The sequence below is a fragment of the Leopardus geoffroyi genome, chromosome E1 (genome assembly GCF_018350155.1).
Source record: "Leopardus geoffroyi isolate Oge1 chromosome E1, O.geoffroyi_Oge1_pat1.0, whole genome shotgun sequence".
Classification (NCBI taxonomy): Eukaryota; Metazoa; Chordata; class Mammalia; order Carnivora; family Felidae; genus Leopardus; species Leopardus geoffroyi.
The window spans coordinates 25,020,769-25,036,974 of NC_059330.1; the positions used below are offsets into that span (position 1 = coordinate 25,020,769).

The 16,206-nt window shown below is 35.7% G+C and overlaps 1 protein-coding gene and 1 long non-coding RNA gene across 4 annotated transcripts in view; one reads left to right on the forward strand and one right to left on the reverse strand.

Annotated features, from left to right (window-relative positions):
* Nucleotides 1–16,206, reverse strand: part of USP32 (ubiquitin specific peptidase 32) — a 242,450-nt gene that overhangs the window by 68,221 nt on the left and 158,023 nt on the right. For all 3 annotated transcript variants that reach the window (XM_045488182.1, XM_045488181.1, XM_045488183.1), the window contains one exon: nt 10,058–10,119. In XM_045488182.1, coding sequence (XP_045344138.1) covers nt 10,058–10,119 — 62 coding nt within the window. The remainder of the gene's footprint in view (nt 1–10,057; nt 10,120–16,206) is intronic.
* Nucleotides 1–16,206, forward strand: part of LOC123603362 — a 124,319-nt gene that overhangs the window by 2,270 nt on the left and 105,843 nt on the right. The gene's annotated exons all lie outside the window — the stretch shown is intronic.

The window sequence follows — 16,206 nt, forward strand, 5'->3', positions numbered from 1 at the left end:
ATTTGTTTACAAGTATTTGAGTCCCTGTTTTCAACTGTTTGGGGTATATACCTAGAAGTGGAATTGCCAGGTTACATGGGATTCCATGTTGAGGAACTACCAACTTTTCCACACAGCAGCTATACCATTTTATATTTCCACCAGTGATATATCAGTGTCCCAATTTCTCCACATCCTTACAAAATTATTTTCCATTTTTTTAATTATAAACATCCTAGTAAGTGCAAAGCAGAATCATTGTGGTTTTTGAGTTGCATTTCCTTAATGACTAATGATTTTGAGTATCTTTTTACGTGCTCGATGACCATTTGTAGGTCATCTCTGGAGAAATGTGTATTCAAGTCCTTTACCCAGTTTTTAATTGAGTTTTCTTTTTGTTAGTGAGCTGTAGGAGTTAGTTAGTTGACCCCTGGTTAGTTGACCCCTGGCAGATCTGTGATTTACAAATATTATCTCCATTTTGTAGGTTGTTTTGTCACTTTCTTGACAATGTCCTTTGATAAACATAAGTTAAAAAAATTTTTTTTAATACTTATTTATTTTTGAGAGAGAGAGAGAGAGAGAAAGCAGGGGAGGGAGGGGGAGAGAGAGAGAGAGAGAGAGAGAGAGAGAGAAAGGGAGATACAGAATCTGAAGCAGTCTCCAGGCTCTGAGCTGTCAGCACAGAGCCTGACATGGGTCATGAACTCACAAACCATGAGATCATGACCTGAGTTGAAGTCAGATGCTTAACTGACTGAGACACCCAGACGCCCTGATAAACAGTTTAAAATTTTGATGGTCAGGGGCACTTGAGTGGCTCAGTTGGTTAAGCGTTCCACTCTTGATTTCAGCTCAGGTCATGATCCCACAGCTCCTGAGTTTGAGCCCCTCAATTGGCTCTGCACTGACAGTGTAGAGCCTGTTTGGGATTCTCTCTCTGTCCTCTCTCTCTGCCCCTCCCCCCTGCTCACGTGTGCACAATCCTTCTCTCTCAAAATAAACTTAAAAAAATAAAAATAAATAAATTTTGATGGTCAAATTTATCTATTTTTTCTTTGGTTGCTCATGGTATTTATTGTCACACGTAAGAATTCAACTTAAAATCCAAATCACTTTTGAAAAAAATATTTTTCCTAAATACAGAATAAAAGTACCATTCTGCTCACTCCTGGATTCCAAGATTTCTGATGAGAAACCTGCTGTTAATCTTATTGAAGATCTACTGCATGTGGTGGATAGCTTTTCTCTTGTTACTTTAAAAATTTTTCTCTGTCTCTGGCTTCTGATCATCTGATTAAAATGAGTCTTGGTGTAAATCACTTACAGTGTTATCCTTCTTGGAGCTCGATGAGCTTTTCTAATGTTTAGGTTCATATCATTTATCAAGTGTGGGGAGTTTGGACCCATTATTTCTTCAAGTATTCTGCCACTTTTTCTCTTCTCCTTCTGGGATTCCTATGTGTATGATGGTACGGTTGCTGCTATTTCAACAGGTCCACTAAACTCTGTTCATTTCCCTTAGTTCTTTTGTCTTTCTACTACTCAGTCTCAATAGCTTAAATTGACCTATCTTTAGATTTTAGCTTCTCTCAAACCAGGCTTTATGGTTCTTGATATATAAAAAGAGTGTAAAAAAACATTTCTAGCTTGTAGGCTGTATAAAATCAGGTAGTGGACCAAAGTTAGCCAATGGGCCACAGTGTAATAATCCATGGCTTAACATATAGTCTGTCCTAGACAATATCACGTGTACTTGAATATGTACCCTGCTGTTGTTGGGTGGAGTGTTCTGCTGCTGGGTGCATATACATTTACAACTTTTATATTTTCCTGAAGAACTGCAACTTACCATTATAAAATGTCTGTGTAGTAACAATTCTTTGTCTAAAAGCCATTTTTTCCTAAATATGCATGGTTATATTTATTTCAGCATTTTACTTTGAATCTATTTGTGTCTTTGAATCTCAAGTATTTGGATTAAAAAAAATCAGTCTAGCTTTTGATAATTGTTTAATCCATTTATACTTAAAGTAATTATTGATATGGATTTGTGCCTACCATTTTGTTACTTGTTTTCTATTTATCTCAAGTATTTTTGATTTTCTATTCCTCCTTTACTTCCTTCTTTTGTATTAGATTGTTCTGTATTAGATAGCATATCATTTTAATTATCTTTTTAAAGAAACTATATCTGGGATTATATTCTTATGGCTGCTTTAGAGTTACAAAATAAAGCTTAACACATGCTACTTCAGATTAATACTAATTTATTTCAGTAAAATATAGATGCTGCTCAAATATAGCTCTAGTTCCCATTCTCTTGGTTGTATTATTGTCATGCACATGACGTCTTTTTATCATGTAAGAACAACATAGCTTTCAAATTATTGTCTTATGATTTTGTATTTTAAGTCAGTCAAAAGGTGAAACAGAAATGTATTGGTATATCATTATGTTTACTAGTGCTCTATATTTCTTTATGTAATTCAAATTATTGTCTGGGGTCACTTTGTTTTAGGATGAAGAAGTTCCTTCAATATTTTAAGTATTTTATTCCTTCAGTATTTAAGACATGTTAACTAGCAATAGTGTTTGTATGGACTGTTTTCAAATTACCTTAATTTCTGAAGGATAATTCTCTAAAAGAAAAAAAAAAAAAGGTCAGCCATTAATCTTATTGCCTTCTACAGGAGTCGTTTTTCTCTTCCTGCTTTTAAGATCTTCTCATTGTAACTTTGAACAGTTTGACTGTGATATGTTTAGATGTGGATCTGTTTTTAACCTGCTTGCAGTTTGTTGGGCTTCTTGGATTAGTGACTTTCAATACTTTTAGAAGATCCAGCTATTATTTTGTCAAATATTTTTTTCTGCTCCTTTCCTCCTTTTGGGACTTCCATTATGTGTGTATTGGTATACCTGTCTCTGGTGTTTCACGCACCTCAGGTTCTGTTCATTTTTATTTATTCTCTCTGCTCTTCATACTGGAAAATCTCTATTGATCTATATTCTATTTTGCTGATTATTTCTCTGCAACTCTAATCGGTTGCTGAGTCCCTGTAGCGAATTTTCATTTCATTTATTGTAATTTTCAACTCCAGGATTTCCATTGAGTTCACTTTTAAAATTTTTATCTCCTTATTGATATTTTATATTTGACTAGTTATTGTCATTATATTTTCCTTTAAATCTTTAAACAAAGCTTCCTTTAGCACTGAAAACATTTATAACAACTGCTGTGAAATCTTTGTGTCCTAAGTCAAACATCTGAGGCTACTTCAGTGACAGTTTCTATTATCTAGTGTTGTCACCACCACCACCACGGTATATGGGTCACATTTTCTATTTTTTGTATGTTTCATATCTTCTGTTATTGAGAACTGGACATATTTGATAATATGTTTCACCAACTCTGGATTCTGATACCACCTGTGTGTTTTGCCTTGTGATTTCCTGGACTAATTCTAGAGTCTGTTTCCCCTGCAGTGTGAGGCAGCTCAGTTTTATTATTTTTTACATTTAAGTTTGGCTTCCTTGGGAACAGCATAATTTACTGATCAGACAATAACTGGTGAGGAGCTATGCTGAAACATCTTGAGCCAGTAATACTTACACTTTTTCTTGATGGAAGAGTTCGCAGTTTGAAAAATGATGCGAAGTTCAGGCAGATAACGAACTTCCTTGGTTTTTACTTTTTGCATGTGCAAGGTCTCACATTCAATCAGGAATGAATAGATAGCTACGGTCCTCCTTGGTTTCTGCTGAGGTTGGGCCTAGCCTTGTATATGAGCAGGCTTCCAGATCATTTGTGATATGGTGAAATATATCAATACTCATTACGGTCATCTTGTTCCCTGGATCTCTTGGTTAAAATTTTGACTGGCCTGTCAGTCTGGTGTTTTCCTTAATCAGTATCTCAACCCCAAGCTAATGATGTTCCCTGATTGTTTGCCAACATGATTGTCATATAAATATATATGACTATATATATATATATATACATATATATATATATAAATTACTTATTTATATATATACACACACACAAATATAAATATTGTGTATATGCACAATTTTCTTGGGCAGGCATTCATGCCTGTCCTATTCCAAATTAAGTCAGCCTTGTCATCTCTGCCTTGGTAAAACTATCACGTTGGGTAGGAAGGAATGGGAACAGCCCCAAGTAAAATTACCACAGATTCCCATTATCCTTACCAAGGTTTAGTGGTTTTTCTTGAATAAATGCTTCCCAATTGTCGAATAGCTTTGGTCCATTTCCAAAGTCCTAAAATAGCTGGCTGACAATTTTGTACAATGTTCTATTTTGTCCAGTTGCTTTTCAGGGAGGATTTGCTGACATCTTCACTCAGCCATTGCAGAAATACTAATTTTGATATAAATTACTGATTCTTTAAGTTAGAGAGAAATATTTCTTTCATCTCATTGCATATATACCAACCCGATTCATACTTTAAAAATCATCCGACAAATTCAAATGAATTTCTAGGAGTAAAAATGCAGGCAAAATAACACAAAACTCAAAAGTCAAAAATGAAATGAACCACTTTGGAATCTAGAATTTAAAATTCAGATTTAGTAAAAATAAGGAATACAGAGGCAGATTATTTGTGTTTTCAATGAAAAAAGTCATTGACTTGATCCTGCCACTTCCATGCAATTTTTGGTAATAAGTTCCTCAACTTTTGTGTTCTCAGTTTCCTCTTCTATAAAATGGGATGGTGATACTAATTTAAAGCAGTTATTCTTTTTTTTAATATAATTTATTGTCAGAATGGTTTCTGTACAACACCCAGTGCTCATCCCAACAAGTTAAAGCAGTTATTCTAAGGAATAGATGAAATAATGCAAATGGAACTACTGTGTAAAGAACAAAGTTCTATAAAAACATGAGATTTTACCAGTATTATATTTTAAAATAGGGATGCTATAAGCATTTGCAAAATAATTAAGCCAAGAAATGTATATACAGGTTATACAGCATTTTTTTTAAGTTTTTATTTTAATTCCAGTTAGCTAACATACAATGTTATTTTAGTTTCAGGTGTACAATATACTGATTCAACAATTCCATACATCACCTGGTGCTTATCTAGATAGCATTCTTAATATGTATACTAAGTCATACTGACTTCAGAAGATATTAGCATGTGATGAAATTAGATTACAATACTGTAAGAAAAAGCTACTGCAGCTACATAAAAGCCTTTCAGTATTTCTTTACCATATCTCATTTGTACACTTAAATGTACTTTAAAATTTTATTTTATGACAGTTAAAAATCAGAAAAAATCAAGACAACAGTGTCAACATCTGAATACAAGATGAGTAAATAAGAATGAGTTTTCTGAGCATGAAAATTAAAATGACTACATGAGACGAGAGTTTTTATGAAAACATTTTCAAAATGGATACAGCTAAAAATTCTTTAAAAAAATAACCATTTTTTGGGGGCGCCTGGGTGGCTCAGTCGGTTAAGTGTCCGACTTCAGCTCAGGTCACGATCTCGCAGTCCGTGAGTTCGAGCCCCACATCGGGCTCTAGGCTGATGGCTCAGAGCCTGGAGCCTGTTTCAGATTCTGTGTCTCCCTCTCTCTGCCCCTCCCCTGTTCATGCTCTGTCTCTCTCTGTCTCAAAAATAAATAAACGTTAAAAAAAATTTTTTTTTAAAAATAACCATTTTTTAAAAGAATCCAGTTTTTGTTAAGTTCATTTATTTTAAGAGAGAGAGTGAGCAGGGGATGGGCAGAGAGAGGTGGGGAGAGAGAAAATCTGAAGCAGGCTCCATGCTCTCAGCACAGAGCCCAATGCAGGACTCAAACCCATGAAATCTGAGGTCATCACCTGAGCTGAAATCAAGAGTCAGACACTTAAGTGACTGAGCCACCCAAGTGCCCCTAAAAGAATCTATTTTACAAAGATGGAAAATATATTTGCTACTTAAATTAATCTGAATCTCAATTGGCATTTCTCTTTAAATGTTAACTACATAATCCTTCCGGTCCTCAGGTATTCCAAACAACTCTATTCAGTATACTCTCTTATCAAGCAGTCATACACCAGAAGAAACTACTGAAAAATTTGCATACACACTAGTTTCAAGAGTAAGTGACAAACTATATATTGAATTTATTCTAAAAGCCAAGTTTAATAGTGATTCAGTCTTGTTTCTGAAACTTCCTACACAAAAGTAGTAACACTAAAGCAATGAAAGATACTTGATATATTAAAAACTGAATTATAGCCATAAATGTGCAGGCCTATTAACCTAGATATTTCACCTCAGGTAATATTGCCTAAATAAATACCTAACCAAAGGCATACAGAATTTATTACTAAATTACTAAATTATATTAAAGAAAAATAGAGATTAAAAAATAGGGGATGAATGGGGCCTACTAGCCAGTCATTTAAATTATAAAAGGCTTTTATTGATATGTAAAAGTGTCATTTGATGTAATCTGCAGTGAAAATGGAGGCCAAAAATAAAAGAGTGTTTTGAAATATCCTTCCTTCTTTCCTTTTATTAAAAAAAATTTTTTTGGGGGGCGCCTGGGTGGCGCAGTCGGTTGAGCGTCCGACTTCAGCCAGGTCACGATCTCGCAGTCCGTGAGTTCGAGCCCCGCGTCGGGCTCTGGGCTGATGGCTCAGAGCCTGGAGCCTGTTTCCGATTCTGTGTCTCCCTCTCTCTGCCCCTCCCCCGTTCATGCTCTGTCTCTCTCTGTCCCAAAAATAAATAAACGTTGAAAAAAAAAAAATAAAAAATAAAAAATTTTTTTTTAATGTTTATTTTTGAAGAAGAGAGAGAGTGTGAGCAGACAGAGAGGGAGACACAGAATCCAAAGCAGGCTCCAGGCTCTGAGCCATCAGCACAGAGCCCAATGCAGGGCTCGAACCCACGAACTGAGAGATCATGACCTGGGCCAAAGTTGGACGCTTAACCGACTGAGCCACCCAGGTGTCCCCCTTTCTTTCTTTTACATGTTTATTTACTTTTGAGAGACAGAGAGACAGAGTGTGAGTGGGCTAGAGGCAGAGAGAGGAAGACACAGAATCCAAAGGAGGCTCCAGGCTCTGAGCTATCAGCACAGAGACTGACATGGGGCTTGAACTCACAAATGACCTGAGATCATGATCTGAACTGAAGTCAGACACTTAACTGACCGAGCCACGCAGGCATCACGAAATATTCTCATTTTTAAAAAAACATTTACAAATCCCATCAGAGGCATACATATGTGGGTATATGAATATAAAAGTGTCAATAGTGCAACCATTAACAAAATGAAAAGGCAATCTATGCAGTGGAAGGAAATATTTGCAAACCACAGATCCAATAAGGGCTTATATCCAAAAAAAAAAAAAAAAAAAAAAAAAAAAATATATATATATATATATATATATACACACACACATATATATATGAAATTCATTACCACTTAATAGTAAAAAGATAATAATAATCCAATTTAAAATAGGAAAGAACCTGAATAGATGTTTTTCTAAAAAAGACATACAAATGGCCAAAAGCTACATGAAAAGGTACTTAACACCACTAATTATCAGGGAAATACAACTCAAAACCACAATGAGGTACTACTGCATGCCTGTTAGGATGGCGATTATCAAAAAGACCAGAGAGAATATCCATTCACAGATGTGGAGAAAAAAAGAATCCTTAAACACTGTTGATGGGAATATAAACTGGAATAGTCACTTAAAAACTAGGTTTCACATGAAATCAAAAAAAGAACTACATATGATCCAGCAATCCTACTTCCAGGTATAAAACCAAAGGAAACAAAATCATGATCTTGAAGATGATAGCTTTACTTCCATATTCATTGCAGCATTATTCACAAAAGCCAAGGTGTGCTAACAACCTATGTGTACAATAATGAATGAATGGATAAACAAAATGTGGTGTGTGTGTGTGTGTGTGTGTGTATATATATATATATATATATATATATATATATGTATATGTATGATAGAAACAAAATGTGGTGTATATATATACACATACATATATATATGTATATGATGGAATATTTATCCAGTCTTAAGAGGAAATCCTGTCATTTACAACAAAATGCATGAGTCTGGAAGGCATTACACTAAGTGAAATAAGGCAGGCAAAGACAGACAAATATTGCATGGTAAATCACTTACATGCAGAATCTTAAAAAAAAAAAAAGAGTTGAATTCAGAAACAGAGAGTAGAAGAGCAGTTGCTGGAGGTTGGGAGAATACAGAGAGGCTGATAAAAGGGTACAAACTTTTATAAGATAAATAAAGTTTGAAGATGTGATGTATAATATGGTGACTACAGTTGATAACACTGTAGTGTATAACTGAAATTTGCTAAGAGAGTAGACCTTAAATATTCTTACAATTAAAAAAAAAAAGAAGGATCCAAAATCTATAAAGAACTTATCAAACTCAACACCCAAAAAACAAATAATCCAGTGAAGAAATGGGCAAAAGACATACATAGGCACTTCTCTAAAGAAGACATCCACATGGCATACCAACAAATGAAAAAATGCTCAACATCACTCATCATCAGGGAAATACAAATCAAAACCACAATGAGATACCACCTGACACCTGTCAGAATGGCTAACATTAACAACTCAGGCAACAACAGATGTTGGCAAGGATGCGGAGAAAGAGGATCTCTTTTGCACTGCTGGTGGGAATGCAAACTGGTGTAGCCACTCTGGAAAACAGTATGGAGATCCCTCCAAAAATTAAAAATAGCACTACCCTACGACCCAGAAATTGCACTATTAGGTATTTATCCAAGGGATACAGATATGCTGTTTCGAAGGGGCACATACACCCCAATGTTTATAGCAGCACTATCAACAATAGCCAAAGTATGGAAAGAGCCCAAATGTCCATCGATGGATGAATGGATAAAGGTGTGGTATATATATACAATGGAGTATTACTTGGTAATCAAAAAGAATGAAATCTTGCCATTTGCAATTATGTGGATGGAATTGGCAAAATTAGAGAAAGGCAAAGATCATATGACTTCACTCATATGAGGACTTTAAGATACAAAACAGGTGAACATAAGGGAAGGGAAGTAAAAATAATATAAAAACAGGGAGGGGGACAAACATAAGAGACTCTTAAAAATGGAGAACAAACAGAAGGTTACTGGAGGGATTGTGGGGGGGGGGGTTAAATGGTTAAGGGGCATTAAGGAATCTACTCCTGAAATAACTGTTGTACTATATGCTAACTTGGATGTAAATTAAAACAATAAATTTAAAAAAAGGAAATATGTGAGGGAATAGTGATGGATATGTTAACTTGATGGTTGGAATCCTTTCACAATCTGTACCCATATCAAATCAAATTGTACACTTTAAATATTTTACAATTTTAGATATCAATTACACCTCAATACAGTTGAAAAAATGTCAACAGCAATTACCTATAAATACAGAGATGATGGGCTTTTTTTTGCTTCTTTTTATTTAGCTTTACTTTATAAAAACTTTTTTACAATAAACATGAACTATTTTGTAGTAAGGAAAAATTGCAACCTTTCATCTTATAAAATATCTTTTTTTTTTTTAAGTTTTTTTATTTTGGGAGAGACAGCATACACATGTGAGCAGAGGAGGAGCAGAGAAAGAGAGAGGGAGAGAATCCCAGGCAGGCTCAGGACTATCAGCACAGAGCCCGACATGGGGCTCTATCTCATGAACCGTGAGAGCATGACCTGAGCTGAAACCAAAAGGACGCTTAACGTCTGAGCCACCCAGGTGTCCCTAAGATGTCTTTCTTATTTCAAAAAATTAAATTCAGTACTTGGTGCAATTTTAAAGCTAAAGAGAATATGATTTCTAAATTAATCCAATCCCTTGGTTAGGAAATTATTTTAACAAAAATATTTCAATATGAAACTAATTTGGAGAAACAAGGTGTCACTATAATGATTATATTAAAATGGGACATGTTACTTAATAACAGTATATTTCAAGTGTCGGAAATTTCAACTATATAATGAAAAGTACTCTGATTGAAACTATAAACTTACCTAATAATTTGTCCTTCTTCTTCAGGAGTAGCTGGTCTTAACCCCAGAACTATGTGACATACCTAGAGAAAAAAGTGGTAAATCAAACTTCACTGGTGCCAATGACTGGACTGTATAAAATTTCACATGCTCTGCATGAGTTCCATTTTGTAGATGGGAATCTGAATTAGCAATAGCTCTCAACTGATGAATTATCAGTGTTTGAACTTTAAACTTGAGCTGTTTGTTTTCTAAACAAACTATTTCAATAGAGGCCAACTTCTAAATCTCTGTGTGAGACAGGAAAGAAAGGAAGGGAGGGAGGAAAACGGAGATAGAGACAGAGACAGAAGAAAAGAACTATTTACCAGAACATTTCATTAATACTATGTATTTTAAGATATCTCACACAGGGAATACTATTTTCTTTCCTGAAATCTGAAGAGCAAATCATGGCACTCAAGGAGAAAGGCGAGGGGAGATGCAGAGGATATAGGAGACAAAAAATATGGGTAGCATTTCAGTTTAATCAGTTCAAAGAGAAAAATTATTGCCACTAATGCTAAATAAGCTTTTTAAAAATATGCTTTTTAGGGCTCATTTCCTCTATGTGGTTTCTCTAAATACCATCAACAGATGTAATTTTTCAATATTTTCTCATGAAAAATTTCAAAAACACAGAAAAGTTTAAAGAATTTAACACTGAACATGTCATACCCATTATCTAGATTCTAACATTAACGTTTTATTATACTTGCATCTATCCATTAATTTATCCATCCTTAATTTTTGGATGCATTTCAAAGTAAATTACAGACAGTAGTACAGCTCTTTATAAATACATCAGCATGGCTAACATTAACCAGAGAGTTCAAGATCTGTTTACAGTTTTACCTTTTGAGGTGACATTTATGTAACAACAAAATCCACAAATTGGGTTTTTGAGATTTATCTATTTAGGAGTAAGTAGTTCATTGTCATTACTAAGTAGTATTCCATTGTTTGAACACACCACTGTTTTATCCATTCTCATATTGACAGATATTTGAGCTTTTGAAACCTATTTTTCTAAGCAAACTTATAGAAAATGGAAATACACATGCTTACAAGTGAACAAATCTTAAGTGTACAGTTCAACGACTTTTCACAAAGTAATATCTATGAAACCCAGTAAAAAAACTGCTATCTCACCCAAAGCCCACTTTGGGTTCCTTCCCAGACACCACTGCACCTCTCTGATGTATCCACTATCCTGAATACTATCACCATAGAATAAGTTTTGCATACTTTTGAACGTTTTGGTTTAGTGTTTTCAGCTCAAGTTTATGTAAGATTCATCCATGTTGTTGGGTGTAGCAATATTAGACTTATTTTCCAGTGCTTTAAAGTATACCACTGTATGCACATGCCACAATTTACTTCCTATGTATTTATTTATTAATAAGTATTTGGGTCATTTTCTGGGGTTTTTTGGCTACAACAAATAGTGATTTTAAGAACTTATTTGTAGGTCTTTAGGTGCCCAGATAACACCAGTTTCTGTAGGTTTTACATATGAGTAGACTTTACGGGTCACCAGGTAAATATATGTTCAACTTTTATAAATACTGCCAAACAATTTCCAATGTGTTTGTAATAATTTACAATTATTACAAATTGTACAAATTACATCCTATTGGCAATATATGAGAGTTCCAGGTGCTTGTTATCCTCACCAATACTTCATATCACTTAAAAACTAACCATTCTGGGGTATGTCTACTGAATTTCACATGTGGTTTTAATATGTATGTCCATGATGACTAAGGAGCTCCTTTTCATTTCTTAACTACTGGGACATTCTGTTTTGTGAAGCATCTCTTCAGGATTTTTTTTTTTCACATTTTTATATTGAAGTTTTGCCTTTTTCTCATTGATTTTTATTCTTTGTATGCCCTAGATACAAGTCTTGTCAGATGCAGGTTTCACAAACATCTTCTCCCACTGCATAACTTATCTTTTCACTTTTTAAATGGTAGCTCCTCACTAAAAAAAAAAAAAAAAATGACTTGTTGTTTATTTAGTTTTTTGTTTTGTTTTGGGTTTTTTTTGTAGATATTTTATTTTTATTTTTTTTAATATATGAAATTTATTGTCAAATTGGTTTCCATACAATATCCAGTGCTCATCCCAACAGGTGCCCTCCTCAATACCCATCACCCACCCTCCCCTCCCTCCCACCCCCCATCAGCCCTCAGTTTGTTCTCAGTTTTTAAGAGTCCCTTATGCTTTGGCTTTCTCCCACTCTAACCTCTTTTTTTTTTTTTTTTTTTTTCCTTCCCCTCCCCCATGGGTTCCTGTTAAGTTTCTCAGGATCCACATAAGAGTGAACACATATGGTATCTGTCTTTCTCTGTATGGCTTATTTCACTTAGCATCACACTCTCCAGTTCCATCCACATTGCTACAAAGGGCCATATTTCATTCTTTCTCATTGCCACATAGTACTCCATTGTGTATATAAACCACAATTTCTTTATCCATTCATCAGTTGATGGACATTTAGGCTCTTTACATAATTTGCTTATTTAGTTTTGAGAGACAGAGACAGAGTGAGCATGAGTGGGGTAGGTGCAGCACAGGGGGTGGGGTGGGGGGGGGGGGACAACAACACGGGATCTGAAGGAGGCTCTGTGCGGACAGCAGAGAGCCCAATGCAGGCTCAAACTAACTGTGAGTTCATGACCTGAGCCGAATGGAGACATTTAATCGACTTAGCCATCCAGGTGCCCCTAAAAAAATTCTTAATTTTACTGAAGTCCAACTTAGAAACTTTTGCTTTGTGGTTAATGCTTTCTGTGTCCTAAGAAGTCTTTGCCACCTCAAAGGCATTAAAATATTCTTGCAAATTATTTCCTAGATGCTTTATCTTTACTTTTCAAACTTATTAGATTTATACTCCCACTTGGATTAATCTTGATATATGGGTAAGAAGGAAGAATAATAATGCATTTTTCCCCACAGAGATACCAATTGACCCAGTACACCATTTATTGAAAAGATCACCCCTTCCCATATGCAATGCAAAGTCTTCTTTGTTATAAGTCAGGTGATCACATACATGTAAATCTGTTTAAAAACTCTCAATAGTGTTCCACCGGTCTATTTGTCTACCTTCACGCAGTCTTAATACTATCACATCGTCTTAATACTACTGTTTTATACTAAGTCCTAATATCTGGTAATGTAAGTCCTCTAACATCGTTCTTTACATTATCTTGGTTACATTTGGCCTTTTCCACTTCTGTATGTACTTAGAATCAGCTTGTCCAGTTCCACAAAAACAATGACAACAATAAGCTTTTTGGCATTTTGATTGTGAATGCGCCACATCTACAAACCAATTTATTTATTTATTTATGTATTTTAAAATATAATTTATTGTCAAATGGCTAACATACAGTGTGTAAAAGTGTGCTCTTGGTTTTGGGGATAGATTCCTGTGGTTCATCGCTTACATACAACAACCAGTGCTCATCCCAACAAGTGCCCTTCTTAATGACCATCACCCATTTTCCCCTCTCCCCCAAGCCCATCAATCCTCAGTTTGTTCTCTGTATTTAAGAGTCTCTTATGATTTGCCTCCCTCCCTCTCTGTTTATAACTAATTTTTTCCCTTTCCCTTCCCCCATAATCTTCTGTTAAGTTTCTCAAGATCCACATATGAGTCAAAACATATGGTATCTGTCTTTCTCTGACTTATTTCACTTAGCATAATACCTTCCAGTTCCATCCATGTTGCTACAAATGGCATGATTTCATTCTTTCTCAATGCCAAGTAGTATTCCATTGTAAATATAAACCACATCTTCTTTATCCATCCATCAGTTGATGGACATTTAGGGTCTTTCCATAATTTGGCTATTGTTGAGAGTGCTGCTATAAACATTGGGATATATGTACCCCTGTGAATCAGCACTCCTGTATCCTTTGGATAAATTCCTAGTAGTGCTATTGCTGGGTCATGGGGTAGTTCTATTTTTAATTTTTTGAGGACCCTCCACACTGTTTTCCAGACAGCTGCACCAGTCTGCATTCCCACCAACAGTGTAAGATGGTTCCCATTTCTCCACATCCTCGCCAGCATCTGTTGTTTCCGGAGTTGTTGATTTTAGCCACTCTGACTAGTGTAAAGTGGTATCTTATTGTGGTTTTGATTTGTATTTCCCTGATGATTAAGTGACATTGAGCATCTTTTCATATGTGTCTGTTGGCCATCTGGATGTCTTCTTTGGAAAAGTGTCTATTCATGTCTTCTGCCCATTTCTTCACCGGATTATTTGTTTTTCGGGTGTGGAGTTTGATGAGTTCTTCATAGATTTTGGATACTAACCCTTTATCTGATAAGTCATTTGCATATATCTTTTCCCATTCCATCGGTTGCCTTTTAGTTTTGTTGATTGTTTACTTTGCAGTGCAGAAGCTTTTTATCTTCATGAGGTCCCAATAGCTCATTTTTGCTTTTAATTCCCTTGCCTTTGGAGATGTGTCAAGCAAGAAACTGCTGTGGCTGAGGTCAAAGAGGTTGTTGCCTGCTTTCTCCTCGAAGATTTTGATGGTTTCCTGTCTCACATTTAGGTCTTTCATCCATTTGGGGTTTATTTTTGTGTATGGCGTAAAAAAGTGGTCTAGTTTCATTCTTCTGCATGTTGCTGTCCAGTTCTCCCAGCACCATTTGCTAAAGAGACTGTCTTTTTTCCATTGGATGTTCTTTCCTGCTATGTCAAAGATTAGTTGGCCATACATTTGTGGGTCCAATTCTGGGGTCTCTATTCTATTCCATTGGTCTATGTATCTATTTTTGTGCCATACCATACTGTCTTGATTATAGCTTTGCAGTAGAGGCTAAAGTCTGGGATTGTGATCCCTTCTGCCCCTTTGGTTTTCTTTTTCAATATTACTTTGGCTATTTGGGGTCTTCTGTGGTTCCATACAAATTTTAGGATTGTTTGTTCTAGCTCTGAGAAGAATGCCAGTGCAATTTTAATTGGGATTGCACTGAATGTCTACAAACCAATTTAAAGGGAACTGACACTGACATCTTCAAGATGCTGAGCCTTCCAATCCATAAATATGGATTATCTCCCTCTGCATTGGTTTTTTTTATTGCTTCTATAACAAATTATCACAAATTCAGCATCTTTTTTTTTTTTTTAATTTTTTTTTAACGTTTTATTTATTTTTGAGACAGAGAGAGACAGAACATGAACGGGGGAGGGGCAGAGAGAGGGGGAGACACAGAATGGAAGCAGGCTCCAGGCTCTGAGCCATCAGCCCAGAGCCCGACGCGGGGCTCGAACTCACTGACAGTGAGATCGCGACCTGAGCCGAAGTCGGACGCTCAACCGACTGAGCCACCCAGGCGCCCCGCACAAATTCAGCATCTTAACACAAAGTAACTTTATTATCTTATGGTTCTGTAGGTCAAAAGCTAGACACGGGTCTCACTAATTCAAAAATCAAGGTGTGAGCAGAGCTGCATTCCTTTCTGGAGATGAAAAGAACACACTTCTTTGTCTTTTCCAGTTCTAGAGTTCACCCACATTACTTTGTTCATGGCCCCTTCCTCTATCTCAAAGCGAACAAGTTTGCATCTCTAACTTTTCCTCCAATGTCATCTCTCTCTCTTTTTCTTCCTTTCCCTCCCTCCCTCCCTCTGACCACAGCTGGAAAAGGTCCTCTACTTTTAAGGACTCATTTGAATTAGACCCATCTGCTAGGCTAATCTCCCTATCTCAGAGTCCTTAGTCCAATACATCTACAAAGTCCCTTTTACCATGTAAGATAACATATGCACAGGTTCTAGGGATTAGGGCATGGATAACGTGGTGGTTGTGGTGGGCATTATTCTGTCTACCACACTCTTTAAAACTTGATACTTTTTGATAATGCACAAGACAGAACACCCCGATTATGTTTAGAATACTTCAAAATATCGGCCACTGAGTTTATGAAGAAGGACTGAAAATAAAGATATTACCACAGGGATGGTTTTCCAATTTTGTTAACACTTATATATGTTACACTTAAATACCTAAAACACTCAGCCAAGAGGGATCTTGGCAAATAAAGTAAGAGTATAATTCAAGCTTTTATCACTAGACTTACCAACTAACTCTACCAATTTTAAG